This window comes from Gossypium raimondii, chromosome 5 (assembly GCF_025698545.1).
Source record: "Gossypium raimondii isolate GPD5lz chromosome 5, ASM2569854v1, whole genome shotgun sequence".
Taxonomy (NCBI): Eukaryota; Viridiplantae; Streptophyta; class Magnoliopsida; order Malvales; family Malvaceae; genus Gossypium; species Gossypium raimondii.
This window is the reverse complement of record NC_068569.1, coordinates 14,578,670-14,595,916: the sequence shown is the minus strand read 5'-3', so window position 1 is coordinate 14,595,916 and position 17,247 is coordinate 14,578,670. Positions and strand designations below refer to the sequence as shown.

The 17,247-nt window shown below is 32.2% G+C and overlaps 1 protein-coding gene across 1 annotated transcript; it reads right to left on the bottom strand.

Annotated features, from left to right (window-relative positions):
- Positions 1 to 204: 204 nt before the first annotated feature.
- Positions 205 to 1,104, bottom strand: LOC105766822 (uncharacterized). The gene has a single exon (XM_012586386.1). The coding sequence runs from the start codon at positions 1,102 to 1,104 to the stop codon at positions 205 to 207; it is 900 nt and encodes a 299-aa protein (XP_012441840.1).
- Positions 1,105 to 17,247: the final 16,143 nt, after the last annotated feature.

Sequence of the window (17,247 nt, the reverse complement as noted above, 5' to 3'; positions counted from 1 at the left end):
CGACTATACACCATTGAAAACCTCTCGACTTGCATGCACTTTCGGACACTAATTTTTCACTTCTTTCTACGAGGGAAAAGAACACAAGAATAGATAAAAATAAAGAGAGAGAGTTCACAGAAATAAAAAGGGTAAATTACGTCGCTATTTTGTTTGTGAGACGATAATTACGTGAAATAACTTTTTCAAATTTCCTTCCTACGGCTACATGGTGAGAGTATTGAGCAGCGAAACCCTAGTGTTTATCAGACTCCTAAAGGCTTTGTCGCTTCCACTTTCGATACCAGCAATGCACCTTTCCAAGTCTTGCATTCTCTCCAAAACCATCCTCACTTCCTCGTCTCCCTTCCTTCTCAGGCTCCACACGTTGGCTTCACCCATTTCTTCAAATTCTTTGATGCTTCCCTCTATCTTAACCTTGTTGGATTTCTTGGTCAACGCCAACCTAATCCATGACGATTTGCTTGAAGTAAAGGCCATGGAAATCCCGTTGAAAAGCGCCACCGATACTGAAACGGTCACTTCGATAATGTCGCTAATAACACCGGTCAGCTCCGTGTCTAAAATGGAAACGAAAGCCGATGCAGGAAATGAGTATCGCCCAATGTATCGGATAGACGATACGAGTTTTGCTATCTCTTTAGCCATCTTCTTGCGACCTTTCAGGTACACGGCAATCCTGGAGTCGTCTTTTCTCCTTAGAGCCACCCGCGCCGCGAGTTGCTCTTCTTTGAGGGAGAGAAAAGAGGTTTGGAAGATGCCGTAAACATCGACGAAACGGAGAAAATCTTCGAGGAGCTTCTCGACCCATTCACGCTTATGGCTTAACAACTGCTGGGTCTGGGGGAGCTGAAGAATGTCGTGGAGGGAATCTTGAAGGTCCTTTAGACGGCGCAAACCGTCACAAAGCCAAGCTGAGGTTGGCTTCTCGGGACTGCGGGACCAGGTTTTGAGGTCGGTGATTTCATCTTTGATTCGAGTAATCAAGGGATGTGATCTGCATGGGAGAGAGATGGACCTGATGTGGTGAGAAAATTGTGGTTTAGGTGGACGGGTAAGGGTTTTGTTTGGAAAAGAGAGGGAGCGCCTGAAAACGCCTACCATTTTTTTGGATTTGCTGTTTTAATTGGGTCCCCTCCGAGTTGTGTGCTTTTGATAAGAGAAATTGAGAAAAAAATGGAGATGGATAAGTAGTATATAAAGGGAGGACAACTAAGGCGCACGCACGAGGGGCAGGGTGAGAATCGGGGCCGAGGGCACTGGATCCGCGAATAATTATATTAGCTGTTATTGTTCGATTAGAGCCGCTAAAGTAAATAATCAGTCATATCATGTGGGTTTTGAGTTGCAAACCAGGGCGATTATAGCTGAGTTGAGACAAGATACCACGTGGTTTTGACACTCTGGCAACTCTGCTCAATACTCAATACGGTAAGTTCCTAAAATAATTTATCAAATCTAAATCATTTTATCATCCCTGTATTTAATTTAACTCAAATTTCATCTTAAAAACCTAAAATCATTTAAATTTTAATATGAAAAAAATTTGAAATTACTTAAAACCCTAATAATTTCTCTCATAAACAACAACAAAACTCAAACTTGTAATAACTTAATTTCTTTAAAATTCGGTGGTTTGACCCAAAACCAATCTCCTGTCAATCCAATGACTGATACGACAGGAGAGGCTTGTTTGTTATTCAAAGTTCCTGGTCTTCATTATATAGCTAGCCAGCTCATTGTCTCATAGTGGCTCTAAATCATGAAGCCATACATTAGTACTGTTATAAAACTTCACCTACTACCCAATTCTTCCTCCAATCAACCCAACAAGCTCATTTAGCCTGATATAATGCAAGAAGATGAAGCTTAGTTGTTTCTTCTTCAAGTGTTTTATGCAAAACAGCCATCATTAAAATGAACTTAACTCTTGAATTTTATCATAGTTACTTGGAAATTTAATTAAAGTAGGCCAGGAATTACATCACTACTAAATGAAATTAAAGCTGAATTTCTCACTGATGAAAAAAATAAAATAAAGGATTAAAAGGTACGGACAGGGCATGAGGGCTAAGCCATCCCTAGGCATATGCCAGAGCTGCTCTCAGTTCCCCTGTTCCCAACTAACTAAATTATACAAAAAAACAAAGTTAGAAGGGCTTTAGCTGTCACCATTAAATATAACAGGACCACGCCCCTCTACTTGCATCTCCAATCAGAGATGCAAATCTGCCCTTGGAAACGCGTGAGGGTTGTAATCGCTGGAAAACGAAGAAGATTATGCAGCGCTAAGCTATCAATGTTTCACGCGGTACAAGCAGATTATATGGATGATGGAGGCTTAAGAATCTTCCAATAATATTAATTATTATAAACACTAACGAACAAATCTTTTTTTTTTTTTTAGGTTCTCAACTTCTCAGCAGATTAATCGTCCGATTACCCTTTATTCACGGATGAAATGCATAATTGCATATCTTCTACCAATAATACGCTTTCTTATCAAAACCAATAATGCGGGGAAAATTATTTCTCTATTTTAATTGGCCATACCGCCATTCACGAGATTATGCCGGACATGCTCTGTGGCTGTATCTCTGTTCTACTGCCACAAGAGGTCTTGGATGTTGCAAAGTTTATTGACTATGGATGCTCTACAACATGATTGATTATCACACTACAGCGACTCTTAAATAATAATACCGTTAAACATCGGCATTCGTCTGTATATTTTCTAGCGTTTTTGAAAGCCATGTTTGCATGCTGTATTTGGATTTAGACCGGTAAAAGGTAAACCTTCATTTTTGAAGAAAAGAAAAATTAACCAATTTATTTTTATGAAACGAGGCAGATGACTGAATATTGCGTCCGTCGCAATGTCATTTCATGTCTATTTTTATCAATAAATACAGCAGAAGCTGTAAATGCCATTTCTGTTAACATTAAACTAAAATCATTTTAAAGCTGAAAGTTTTGGAGCCATATAACTGAAATTTATTCTTACAGTTATGTCATTTTAGCTGACAAAATCCTTTTGCACTCCATTTTTTCATATTTATTTTACTGTTCCTAATCAATGTGATCTTGTTAGTATCCCCTTAATTACGAAAAAACATGTCTTTCTTTTCAAGTTTTCTCATTGCGGTTTACAACTAAAAAAAATATGAAAATCTTGCCTCGCGGATTCTTGTGAAAAACCATTCCTTGGAGTAGTGAAAGTCAACGAAAGCTGTAACTTACTCTTAGTTTGACCGTCTAGAACTCCATAACATTTTCGATTTGTCACCACGTCTTTCTCCTTTGTTTTATTTATATTCAAGTTTGAAAGCTTAGACAAAACTATTTAGATTGCAAAGTAATGATTTCAAATAAATAAAATAGATTATAAACAAACTAAATTAATCTTGAATTTTTAACCCAAGTTTACAAGTAAATATTTTTAACTTTTTTTACTCTATTGAATGAAATTATCCTTTTCCTTCAATTAAATATTCTACTTCACGATATTTTATATACACAAAAACACTTTTTTACGGCAACAATAAATAGTGCCAAACTTTGGAAAACACTCTTTAAAATAAACTTTTATTACATTTTTCAACTTTAATGGTAAACTAACCATTACTTAAGAATGATAACGAGCCCACTAGAGATGTTCATAAGTAGGACCAAATTGAATTTGCGTTGGGCTTAAGCATAATATCAACACATCTCATGTCAGGATCGAGTGCTCTAAATATAGTATATTCGTCAATTTATATTTGTAATATTTCGAACAATTTGATTTAAATAAATTTTCATTATACATTAATATCATTTGTATATGTCCTCAAAGGTTTCTACATGCAAAACAAAATGTAATGAAATATTGGCCCATTGATTATCTAATGTTTAACTAATATTAAGTTGCATTATGTGATTAGACCATAATGCGAGAAGACAACTTATATTAGTAGATAATCTAAACAGTTTGTAGTCTAATCAAAATTGAGCAAATCGATTGAAAAACTATTATCTCTCTATCAAGTCCAATTAGAAAATGTTTTGTCTTAAACATCAGAACGAATGACTCCCAGAAAATAAAGACATAAATTTCAATGTCTTAACTAACAATTCATCAAACAAGACCAAAGTTGAATTTATCCTAGATCTGTTTATGGATTTAGTCACTTATCACGTTCATAGTGCGACATACCTACATTGATGATGGGTTATGTATTTGTGACTCATATATTTTAATGTAAATGGAAACCTGAGCTCAAATAGTTAATGAGTTGAAAGTTGGTGCGTTGAGTATAAGACTTCTGCATTATGTAACATCATTCCACCATAATGGAATTCATAGCCCAATAAAGGGTAAATGATGTTTTCTAATTGGCATTACATGATTCATGCCAAAGGAACGTAGTCACAGGTCATTTGTCATAAAACAAATGATTTAATCACTATGTATTAGTAATTGACTTTTTCATACTGAAAGATGTAAAATGAAAATCATGAAATAAAATAAGAGCATATCGAGAGAACGAATTTTATCTCAAAAAGATTAAGGATATCTCGTGAAGGTAACACACTTATGACAAGGTCATTGAACGAGCACTTAATAAGATAGGTTTCGTAATGATAGATAACAAGGGAGAGTTCAGTCATAGTATTGTAGAGGAATGACTCCATGATTAAATAAGTTGTAATTAATAGGTACAGAGCCGAAATTTAATTACAAATTATTTAAGTCCTAATTATATATGTCAAATCAGTCCCTCCTCTAGCTTAAGATAACCCGAAACGAATTGCATGTAGAACTGATAGATTGTGGAATGAATGAATGAAAACAATAAGTAAAAGAAATGAATCGCATGCATCACTATCCATAGTAAATGTGTTTTCTCGCTAAGTACCAAAGATGACTTAGAAATAAATTTAAATTCTTTGAAATATTATCTAATTTATTGTAATTAAATATTTGAAGTTCAAAGTGAGAATTAAACTAATTAGTTATCAAAGATTTGTTGAATAAGGAAATTAAATTAATTTACTCATGTATACTAATACGGTAAAGTTGTCATTACTTTAACAAGATTAGAATTGGGTTGAGAAAAATATTTAGTTAAGTTAAATAAATAATATTTTAAATAATAAAATAGTTATTAGGTTGGATAAATTATAATTGTTGGATAAAAGTCTAGGTAACACATATAATTGAGCTCAATACATGAAATGCCAATACGGTATGGTTACTTGATAGGGGTAGCAAACCCTAGTATTTACTAAGGATGTCAACAGGGGCAAAACCAGGAAATCTTTTTAGAGGAGCCAAAATTAAATTGTAATTTTTACGATAGAAAAAATGCAATTTCACCATTTTAATAGACTATATCTTTATAATTTTTAAATGATTAGATCAAATTTTTTTAGGGGGTTGAAAGTGCAATTTTATCTTTACTAATTTAAAATTTTAAAATTTTTAAAGGGGCCATATGAAAATAATTTCATTTGAGGGGGGCTAGGGCCCCTACCAACCCCCTAGTTTCACCATTGGATGTCAATGTCCCTTGTGTTCCAGTTCTACTAGAACATTGTATTTTTATTAAAATATTATTATTTAATTAAACTTTATTAAAATAGAACTTTTATATCGTTTCTTTATAGATAAGAACTATGAGTTAACCTATTCATATACAATATACACTTTTGACCATCATATTTTGTTGAAAAACAATGATAATTTATTTTAAGAATAAAATTTATTTTCGCATTAATACTCATAGGTTTCAGTTCATAAAGATAATTAACTTAAGAGAATTAACTTTCTTACGAAAAGTTAAACAAAGTTTTCATCTGTGCATTGATTAGATTTGTTTGAGGCTTTGAGCCGACACTCAAAGCAAATCAAGATTTGAAGATGACAAAGAAGATCGATTGGTTGAAAACCGAGATGTAACAACTCGATTTTTAGTAGTGTCAGAAACAGTGGTTCGAGGCAACCAAATTCGATGAGTAAGCTCATAAATTTTATTATTTAGTATTTACAAGTCAAATGTGGTTTTAGAAAGATTTTTGAATAGGAAATTTATGTTTTATAATGAATTATTAGGTTTAAGTGGTTTTAGAAAATGAGGTATCGAGACCTCGTTTCTATAAACCAAGCCGTAAATATTTTTATAAATATTTATGGAGTGCCATTAAGGTATTAGTAAAGTTTAGTTGAAAAATTTTAACGTTTTGATAGTTAATTAGTTAAAAAGAACTAAATTGAAAAAGGTGCAAAACTTGCTAATTATAAGAAACAAGTGATTAAATGGCTTATTTAGTAAAAAAGGGAGGACTTAAAGAATAAATAGACCTAAATAGGATAGCTGAGGCTAGGGGTGAGCATTCGATCGAATCGAATCGAATCGAATCGAATCAAAAATTTTCGAGTTAATCGAGTTTTCGAATCTCATTTTATCATCCTAACTTTATTTGAAGTTTTCTCGAATCGAGTCGAGTGAGATGGAATTCGAATCGAATCGAATCGAATATATTTGTTCGAGTTAAATTTTAAAAAATAATTTTGGGTCCTTGTAACCATTGTCACCCATCGTAATAAAATTTGTCCACCTTAATCAAATTTTTATTAACTTTCATCACATCATAATTTATTTATTAATTTTTATATCTTGGTTAGCTTATTTGTTTGCTTAGTTGTTTCAATTATCTTGGATTCTTGTCACTATGTATTTTGGAATTAAAATATATTAAATATAAAAATATGATTTTTAATAAAATTTATTTTAAAAATAAAATATGAAATTGATACCAATATAAAATTTTAACACGAATATTTTATGGCATAATTAAGAATTCAATTTTAATATAAATATTCAATATGACTAAACAATTCAATAATATAAATAATATAAAATGTGAAATTTAATTTAATAATATAAATAGTATATATAAATAAAATTATTACTATTTATGTTTAGTGATTTTTTGGATAATTTTGATTTTTATTTGAGAGTAAAGGGTGAGAAGTAAAAGTTTAGGGGAAAATAAAAGTTTTGGGGAATAAAAGTTTGAGGGAAAGTAAATAGGGGAGTAAAATTTTGGAGGAAAATATTAAAAAAATTGGAGGGGAGGGTTTGGGGTAGATGGGAGGTGGGATGGGAAGAGAATAAAAGTTTTAGGGAAAAGTGGGAGGAGTAAAAATTTTGGGGAAAATAAAAAGTTTTGAGGGTTTTTGAGAGAAATTTTGAAAAAAAATGAATGGAAGAGTAAAATTTTGGTGGGAAATGGATTTTGGGTAGATTGGGGGGTTGGGAGGGGAGGGGAGTAAAAGTTTTGGGGGAAAAGTGGGAAGGAGTAAAAGTTTTGAGGGAAAAGTAAAAAAGTTTGGGAGTTTAGGGTAAAACTGTAAAATATTATAGTTTGATATTCGAATTATTCGAATTATTCGAGTTATTCGAATTCGAAAACTCAACTCGATTCGAACTCGAAATTCGAAAAAAAAATTCGAGTTGATTCGAATAACTCGATTTGTTTAACTCGAAATTCGAATTTTTTTTTATTTTTTCGAGTCGAATCGAATTTTGCTCACCCCTAGCTGAGGCGGCATAAGAAAGAAAATAATAATAAAATAAAGTCATTAATGGCAAAATTGTAAATAAAGTGAAATTAAAATAAACAAATTAGATTTTAAAGATTTCTAGACATTTCACCTTCAATTGTCTATCCAAAAACGCCATAGGAGAGCCTTTAAGTTGGTTTTTCATATTTTTTCTTCAAGGGAGTTCAATTCTTGCCCTTTTCTTGTAATTTTTATATTTTTGAGATTATTACAATTAAGTCCAACTAAGTATTATCTTAGTTTTTGATTTTATTGAGAATTTTGGAAGTTTCCATTGAAGAATATAAGATTTTTTGATGAATAACATGGGTTTAGAGCTTTAATTTTGTTGTATGATGATTTTATAAAGTGATTTTGTTAAATATTGACTTTAGGATCAAATTGTGAAAATGTTAAAATATTAGGGTTTGGTATAAAATTTCTATTTTATTAAGGGCTGTATGATGACCTATAATATTTAGATAAATTATTAATTGAGAAAATTTAATTAATTTGATAGATTAACTAGTTAAGGGACTAAATTGCAAAAGTTGTAAAAGTTTGGGGTAATTGTGTAAATTTGAAAAATTGAAGGGGATTAATTGTGAAATGAATTGGAACTGAAATATATGGTAATGAATGAATAATTTTATATTTTAGATTAAGATCCCGTAAGTACTCGTGAAAAAGGAAAATTAGCGGAATTGTCCCTGAACTTCTACAAATATTACAATTCAATCCAGGTAAGTTCGTACAGTTAAACTTTAATTATTATATTGATTTGATGAATGGTATTATGTAATAATTCTATTGTTGAAAATGAATTATTGTTGAAGTTATAAATTGAATATTCGAATTAAATAAAACATGGGATTTGAGTACATTCGTTATGTGGCGCATGACGACATTAGAGGAAAATGAAGGAAAATTACCCAAGTAAACCAGGGTTCAGCATTTGTTGCGAACTCTCATGTTTTACTTTCTATTTAGCTCTTACGAGTTTCTGTTTAACTCATATGAGTTTCTGTTCAACTCTTTCGAGCTTCTATTCAACCCTTATGGTTTCTGTTCAGCTCTTATAGGTTTCTATTCAGCTCTTATAAGCTTCTGTTCAACCCTTATGAGTTTCTGTTTAGCTCTTATGAGTTTCTGTTTAGCTCTTATGAGCTTATGTTCAGCTTTCGGGCTTCTGAAAATGATGTACTCTTATCCGTAAGTTGTTCTTCGATCTGGGAAAGATTTGGTAAGATGATTTATATATTGAAATCGAAAGACATATTATTTATTTTTGGTATTAACTGGAAACAAGTGTATTTATCGATTTAAGTTCTGTTTGACAGGGGGTTTACATGATTGATTTTATTTAATTAAATTGTTACAGTAGGTTCGATAAGATTTATGTTAACCCGTTGAACTTACTAAGCTTCATTGAGCTTACTTGTGTTGTTTAATGTCTTTGTAGATTTTCGAGAGGTTGGAAGATCGGATCAACACTCAAGTCACACTATCCAACTTATCCCGGTAGTTTTTTTTAAATGTACAATATGGTTTGTATGGCATGTATAGGACTTGTGTGAATTTAATCAAAGATTGGCTTGTGTAAATGTTGTGAATTATATTTTGTTTATATAATTAACATATATATATTGGTTTGAAAATGAGACACATTTGTGATATTTAGTATAAGTGATAAATGTTTGTATGTATTTAATTTGTGGTGAACTTTTGTAGGATTGTTAGATGGATTAAATTGGTAAGTTTGGATATGTGGGCATATGTGATGATATGTTATGTTTAGAACATGATTTTAACTTGTTTTGATTGTTTGGTTGGGTTTTATTGTAACACTCTAACCCATATTCGTCGCCGGAATAGGGTTACGGAGCATTATCGGAGTTCATAGATTAAATACAGTTAATTCATATCATTTACTGTTCGTATTCAAATTCAAACATATTCAATCATGCTGTCCCTTAAACGGGCCCTCGAGGCCCAAAATACGCGTTAGAAACAATTTGGGAGTAAACCGGGAACTTAGAGAATTTTTAGCGAAATTTTAAAATTTTTCTTAGGTGCAAGGGACACACGCCTGTGTGACTAGGCTGTGTGGGCATTCGATGTGAGGCACACAGTCGTGTCCCAGCCCATGTTCATACTCGTGTTACTCTCAAACTTAGGTTACACGGCTAAGCCACACACCCGTGTGCTAGGCCGTGTGAACAATTTAATTTTCAAAAATTAGGTGCATGAGACACACGGCCAAGACACACACTTGTGTGTTGGGCCGTGTGTCACACACGGTTGAGACACACGCCCGTGTCTCCGCCCGTGTGGACGAAAAATAGGTCATTTTTAAGGCCACTTTTCTCACCCAATTTGCTTTCCACCTACAACATCATCCAAGCACATTCACAAGTCATTTCATAACCCTTAAATCAAACCAAAACCAAGTTTTATACATGATATATCATGACATTTATTCAAACATCCAACTTACTCAATTTATCATATACTTGCTTAAGCATGTTTATACCTAAAATACCAATCCAAGCACATTCACATACCAAATATAATACAATCTCATGCATATATATACATCAAACATATCATCACTAGCCATTCCAATGGCTAATTACATCCAAAACATTTCATCTTTTGGTCTAACTTAGCCTATACATGCCATTATACCAAAAATAATTTTACTTATTATACTAAAGTGAGCTGAAAGATAGTGTGATCTTGCTCCGACCCGCTTCCAACCTTTATGAGCTTCCGAGTACTATAAAACAGAGGAAATAAAACAGAGTAAGCATTTAATGCTTAGTAAGTTCGTACAACGGGAAATTAACTTACCATTCATGTTCATTTAAAGTAAACATACAAAGTACATCCAAATCAATTTAATCAATAACCTAACACATATACATTCTCAAGCAAGTTAGTCATGTATTTCAAGTGCATTTCAAGTAACAGAGGTGAGCTCATCGTATAAACATTTCCATGCAGTTTCAGGTAGATACAATTACTGATTCATTCAGACCTTATCTTAACTTATATCGGAACTTTGCCCATTGAACCTTATGAAATATCGATGGACATCGGGTAGTACACATGAAGGGTACGAATCTATAATTCATCAATTCATATTTAGGAGTGTTCATAAGAACATTTAAACAGGAAGCACTCTCTCGAGCCATATAAAAAGAAGCTCATGTGAGCCATGTAACGGGAAACTTATTCGGGTTTTTTGTTTAACGAGAAGCTCATGCGAGCTAATATCAGGTAGCTCTGAAAAGCCATTCATAGGAAGCTCTGGATAGCTTAATATTGGGAAGTTCAAGCGAGCCATATCGAGAAGCTTCGGAAAGCCATTAATCAGGAAGCTCACAAAGAGCCTTTAATCGGGAAGCTCACGAAGAGCCATATAATGGGACGCTCATAAGAGTTGCGGTGTGTCCACAACACATGCAGGATCACAACCGATCTGGATGCTCCGAAGAGCTATTACCGGGAAGCTCGTAAGAACCATATAACGAAACACTCTTTCGAGCTGTGGTGTGTTCGCAACATATGCAGGACTATAACCAATACGGGAAACTTGTATCCATCGATTTTCATTTGTTCAAACGGGACTTGACATTTATCGGACTTTATCGGATATTCAATCAATTTCATATACATGACAACTATGCAATTCACATATACAACATTTAATTCAAACATATAAATGTACACAATTTAGTTACATGAACTTACCTCGACACTTGTTCGTATACGAGGATCTATTAATCCGATACTTTTTATTTTCCTCGATCCAATTCTGTACTAGGTCTATCCGAATCTACTAATCCCATGAATTCCATAAAATTTAGAATTTTCCATGAATTCAACATCCTTTCAATTTAATCCCTAAATCATGTTTACTTCAAAATTCTTCAATAAAACACTTTTAAATACCCATCAACACCTCAAATTCATCATCTAATAACTAAAATCATATGAACTCATCAATGGTAACTTCCAAAATTTTCAATAAAATCTAAAACCAAGGTAAAGGTTACTTAGACCTAATTGTAACAATCATAAAAACATAAAAATTTCAAGAAACGAGTGAGGATTTGACTTAAATGAAGCAAAATTGGAAAACCAGCTTAAAACCCTCTTCAACGTCTATTTTATAGCTAAAAATGATGAAGAGATGTCTAGAATTCTTTAATTTTCATTTGTTTCTTTTTAAGCATATGTCGCCCCAGCTAGATACTTTAGGCATATTTTTGCACTATCTAATCATTGTTTCATTTAATTAACAAATTTTGCATCTTTTTCAATCTAGTCCTTTTTAACAAATTAGACATGTAATTGGTGAAAATTCTTAACGAAATTTTTCTACAACATTCTTATTATACCATAGACCACAAAATAATATTAAAATAAATTTTCTTCTGACCTCGGATTTGTGGTCCCTAAACCACTATTTTGATTTCACTGAAAACGGTTATTACATTTATTAATGTGTTAAAATGTTGTGTTTAGGTTGATACCAAAATGGGTGAGAAATGTTGCCTTGAAATGGCCTATTTGTAACAGCCCAGTTTTAGCTAAATTGGAATGGTGGTTTTGGAACTACAAATCCGAGGTCATAAAATTTATTTTATTATTATTTTAATATTTGCAACATGATATTAGAGTTGTGTGAAATTTTCGTAAAGAAATTTTATCATTTAAGTGTTTAATTCGGTAAAAAGGACTAAATCGTGTAAAGCGTAAAAGTTGTGTTCTATAAGCTAAATGTATCAAATAGCTATTGAACTTAAAAGTGAAGGTCCTTATGTAGTAAATATCCCATTTATGAGATAGTGGATGGCAGTAGAGTGGCAATTGGTGTTATTGTTAATGTTTTTAAAGGGTAAAAGGGTAAATAGGTAATTAAGTTAATAATAAATAAAACAAAGCCAAATATCATCATCTTCCATCCATTTACAACCGAAAATAGGGTTTAAAATAGCCATTGAAGAGCTTGACATTCGGCCATGGTGTTTTTGCTCAAATAGGTACGGTTTTAACTCCGTTTTTAATTATTTCTACGTTTTTGTGATCGTTGCAGTTAGAACTAGTTAGCCCATATCTTCAATTTCAAAACTGTTAAAGATTTTGATAGTTTCCATTGAGGAGTATGTGGTCTTTGATGTTTAATGATGAAATATGAATATTTGATGTTAGATTTTCATATTTTATAAAGTGATTTTTGATGAAAATCCAAATTAGGGATTTATTTGTGAAATTTGCAAATTGAGGGATTGAAATGTGAAATAAATGGAATTAATGGGCTGCTAGGGACCTATGGAAGATTCGGCCAAGCATGGGTTTAATGAAATTATGTGTATTTTGTGTTGTTTTGAAATAGGGACTAAATTAAGAAAATATGAAATTTTAGGGGCTAAAGTGAAAAATGCCCATGTATGTGTTTTTGGATGAAATTAAATGGATATTTGATTAAATAAGTTAAATTTGAATTGATTTAGATCAAGAAAGAAAGAAATCGGAGTTAGATCGGGGAAAGTTGAAAGTTGTCGAATAATCATTCCGATCCGTTCATTTCTGAATGAGGTAAGTTCATAAGTAAATAAATGTTCTGATCCGAATTGAACTGAGCATGGGATGTAACAGCCTGATTCTGGGCATAGTCGGAACAGTGATTTCTAAAGCACAAATCCGACGAGGCAAAATATTATTATTATTATATTTTTATGATCTACAATTTCACAGAAAAATTTTGTAAAAATTTCGTTCGAAAATTTCGACGTTTGGGCACTCAAGTTAGTCAAAAGGACTAAATTGTAAAAAGTGCAAAAGTTGAGTTCTACATGTTAGAAGTGTCTAATTGTTATGAAATTATAAATTGGTGGTCCTTATATGGTAATTAGACCATTAGTTAATTGATGGACAAAAATAGACTTAAGAAATGGGTGAAATAGATTTTCTTAAATGGGGGCATTTTTGTCATTTAGTAATAAAAAGAATTAAAAAGGGCAAAAGATGGCAAAATGTGCTCATCTTCTCCATGGTGAACGGAATCAGCAAGGGGGAAACCATAGTTAGGGGTTTTAAGCTTTCAAGCTCAATAGTAAGTGATTCCAAGCCCCGTTTTTAATTTTTTTTACGTTTTTGGAGTCCCGGTAGCTTAATTTAGCTTATTCTAGCAATAATTTAACTTAGGGTTTATATTTGGAAAAATACCCATAGGTGAAAAGTGTTTATTTTGCTGTTTTATGGTGGAATATGAAGCTAGAAATTATGTTAAACAACTTTTGCTAAGCGATTTTAAACGAAAACGGGTAAATTGACATAATCGGTAAAAATAGTTAATGTTTTAAAAGTATGTGTTAGAGTGAGAATTTGATGTTGCCATAGAAGGGAAAACTGTTTAGCATCTTGTAAAACATAATAATAAGAGATGAAATTTAATTTCCGAGCTTAGGGACAAAAGTGTAAATATTCAAAAGTTTGGGGGCAAAATGTAATTTTTCAAAAAGTTGGGTGGAGGACTATTTTATTAAATTTGAGCATTAAATGAGTCAAATTTGCTATTATAGATCAAGAAAGACGAGAAGACTACCTCAAACGGGGAAAAGAGAAGATAGTGGAGTAAATTGCAAAATTACGATATTTTGCACGGAGGTAAGTAAACATGTGAAATAATGCATATTTTTGATATTATTTGGTATATGTTGAATTTATTTGAACATAGAATACATATTTGGCAAAGATTCTAAAAGTGTGGTTAAGTTGGGAAATGTGGTAAAGTGTTGAAAAACACGGTTTCCGGTTGAACACTCGGAATAGGCCGGATTACATTGAATATAAAGGGGGTTGCCAAGTGCTGATTCCCCCAAGGGGTTTCTAAGTGCTGATTCCACCGTATCTTAAATGTGAAAGGGGTTGCTAAGTGTTGATTCCCCGACTCATTGGTGGTTGCTAAGTGCTGATTCTACCGTATCTTAAATGTGAAGGGGGTTGCTAAGTGCTGATTCCCCGAATCATTGGTGGTTGCTAAGTGCTGATCCCACCATATCTTAAATGTGAAAGGGGTTGCTAAGTGCTGATTCCCCGTCTCATTGGTGGTTGCTAAGTGCTGAATCCACCGATAACGGTAAACATTCCGAGTGTTCAACGAGGAAATTGGAAAGGTGAATATTTATATATGGTGGACAAGTTTATGGGAGGAATATTGGATTTGATACTTAATCAACCCATATGTAAGATGGGAGGAAATATCAAAAATACAAAAAAACAATTTAAATACAAAACTGTTTTGAATAATAACAGTTGGGCAACTTTGAAAAATCACCATAAATGGTGGAAAATGAATTAGAGATTGAATAATATATGAAATTTAAACTGGATGAGTTTATTTTCATATGAAAGAAATAGAGCAAGCAAAAGAGTTGTATATTTGGGGATATTTGAATTTTATTGAGACAGGGTTGAATTGATTTCGAAATCCCCTGTTCCAACTTTGAAAAATCACCATAAATTGTAAAAAATAATTATGGCCTAAAATTTATATGTTTGGATTTCTTAGTGAGTCTATTTTTAATATAAACAAACTAGAACATTTTTTGAATTCTTTACAGGGAGTTAAGTAAATTTTAGTAAGGAGAGGTTAGAACTGTCAAGCAGTGAAACAGGGGAATTTTTATAGAATAAACTGTACTAATTTGCCAAACAAAAAATTCTAAAAATTTTATTATGGAAAGGTATATGAATCTAGTTTTGGAGAAAATTTACGGAACTTAATTTGGAGCCCTGTAGCTCCAGATAAAAATAAATTAGTGACTGTGATGCAGAAAAACAACTTGCTGGAAATTGAACAAACAATGAAATTTATGTGTGATTAAAATTATGTTACTATCTAATCATGTGAGGAATTGATTTATTGGTCATATGTTTACTTACTAATCTATATGCTTACTCGTTTTTATTTTCCCTTGATTATAGTGACATCAATCAGCTCGGAACTTGGACGACGTCAGATAATCATCCACACTATCATCAACTTTTTGGGTATTTTGCAATTAATACTTTGGAAACATGGCATGTATAGATGACTTTATATAATGTGGTATAAATATGTATATATTCAGTATTGTTCGGTTTAATATGTTGGTGTTTATTAATGGATAAATTATGTCTGAACATATAACTGTAATTGGTTGAAAATGTTGAAGTTGTTTGAAATTGTCTTCGAAAATTTGCAGGGGGTTTTATGTAAAAATAAGCAGAAATCCTGCCGAACTTTTTATAAAAAAAATTTATAAGTGTTTGAGTTCTAATAATACCTCATACTCTGTTCCTGCAAGGAACACGGGTAAGGGGTGTTACCTGGGATGACCAGTTTCAAGCTTGAATTGATTGAATTACAACGTCTGAAAGCCCCGCATAAACCATAGGAATAGTATAGGATACATATGTAATGACCTTAGGACTTTCGAGGTGTGATTTCGTGTAAGACCATGTCTAGGACATTGGCATCGATATGAGATTACGTGTAAGACCATGTCTGGGACATTGGCACCGTATATGATTCGTGTAAGACCCTGTTTGGGATACATGCATCGATATGTGATAACATGTAAGACCATATCTGGGATATGGCATTGTATGTGATATATGTGTTTCCGAGTATCCTTAACGATTTGAGTGGTTCAACGGGCAATGTTAAAACAAGTTCGAATATGAAATTGAGCTAAATGATTTAGGTACGTATAAGGTTTATATGTTCGTTGAAAAAAAATAAGGTAAGTGAAGTTACTTAATGTGCTAATTTGGATTATATGAGAAAAAAATGACTGTATATGTGTATGAGATTAGTTAAATTTGGCCTATTCTAAATTGAATTATATATGTTCTTGTGATGAATTATTTGCTTATGAGTTACTAAGCTTTCAAAGCTTACTTTGTGCATTTTTTTCTATTTTATAAATATATAAAGCTAGCTCGAGTTCGAGGATCGTCAAGGAACATCGTCACACTATCGATCGCTATTTCGGTACTTTAAGAGTTTGTACCTTTGACGTATGGCATGTATAGGCTAATTTCGATATGGTTAATTTAGATCTGTATATATATAGCTGTAATAGCTCAATTTTTAGAAATGTTGAAAACAGTGGAACGAGACCACCAAATTCAGAAAATAAACTCGTAAATTTTATTATTTAATAATTACGAGTCAAATATAATTTTTAAGAGATTTTTGAATTAGTAATTTGTGTTTTATAAAAATTTATTAAGTCAAGAAATTGAGGAAAAGAGGTATCGAGACCTAAATGTTATATATTGAGTCATAAATATTTTTATAAATATTTACGAAGTGTCAATATGGTAGTGTTAAAGTTTCGTCAGAAAATTTTAACGTTTCGGCAGTCAATTAATTAAAAAGGACTAAATTGAAAAGATGCAAAACTTGCTAAAGTGATTAAATAGCTTAACAATTAAATAAGAAAGGACTAAAAGAGTAAATGGACCAACTTAAGTGGCAGAGACGGCATACCGTTAAAAAAAACCAAAGATTTTTATGTATTTAAGGACAAAATTGGAATTACAATAAAGTTTATGTGGCCAAAATTTATTTTAAGGATTTCAAGACCATTTCTTCTTGA

Bases quoted from the DNA above. Each gene is read 5' to 3' on its own strand.
- LOC105766822 (XM_012586386.1), bottom strand. From the start codon at position 1,104: ATGGTAGGCGTTTTCAGGCGCTCCCTCTCTTTTCCAAACAAAACCCTT.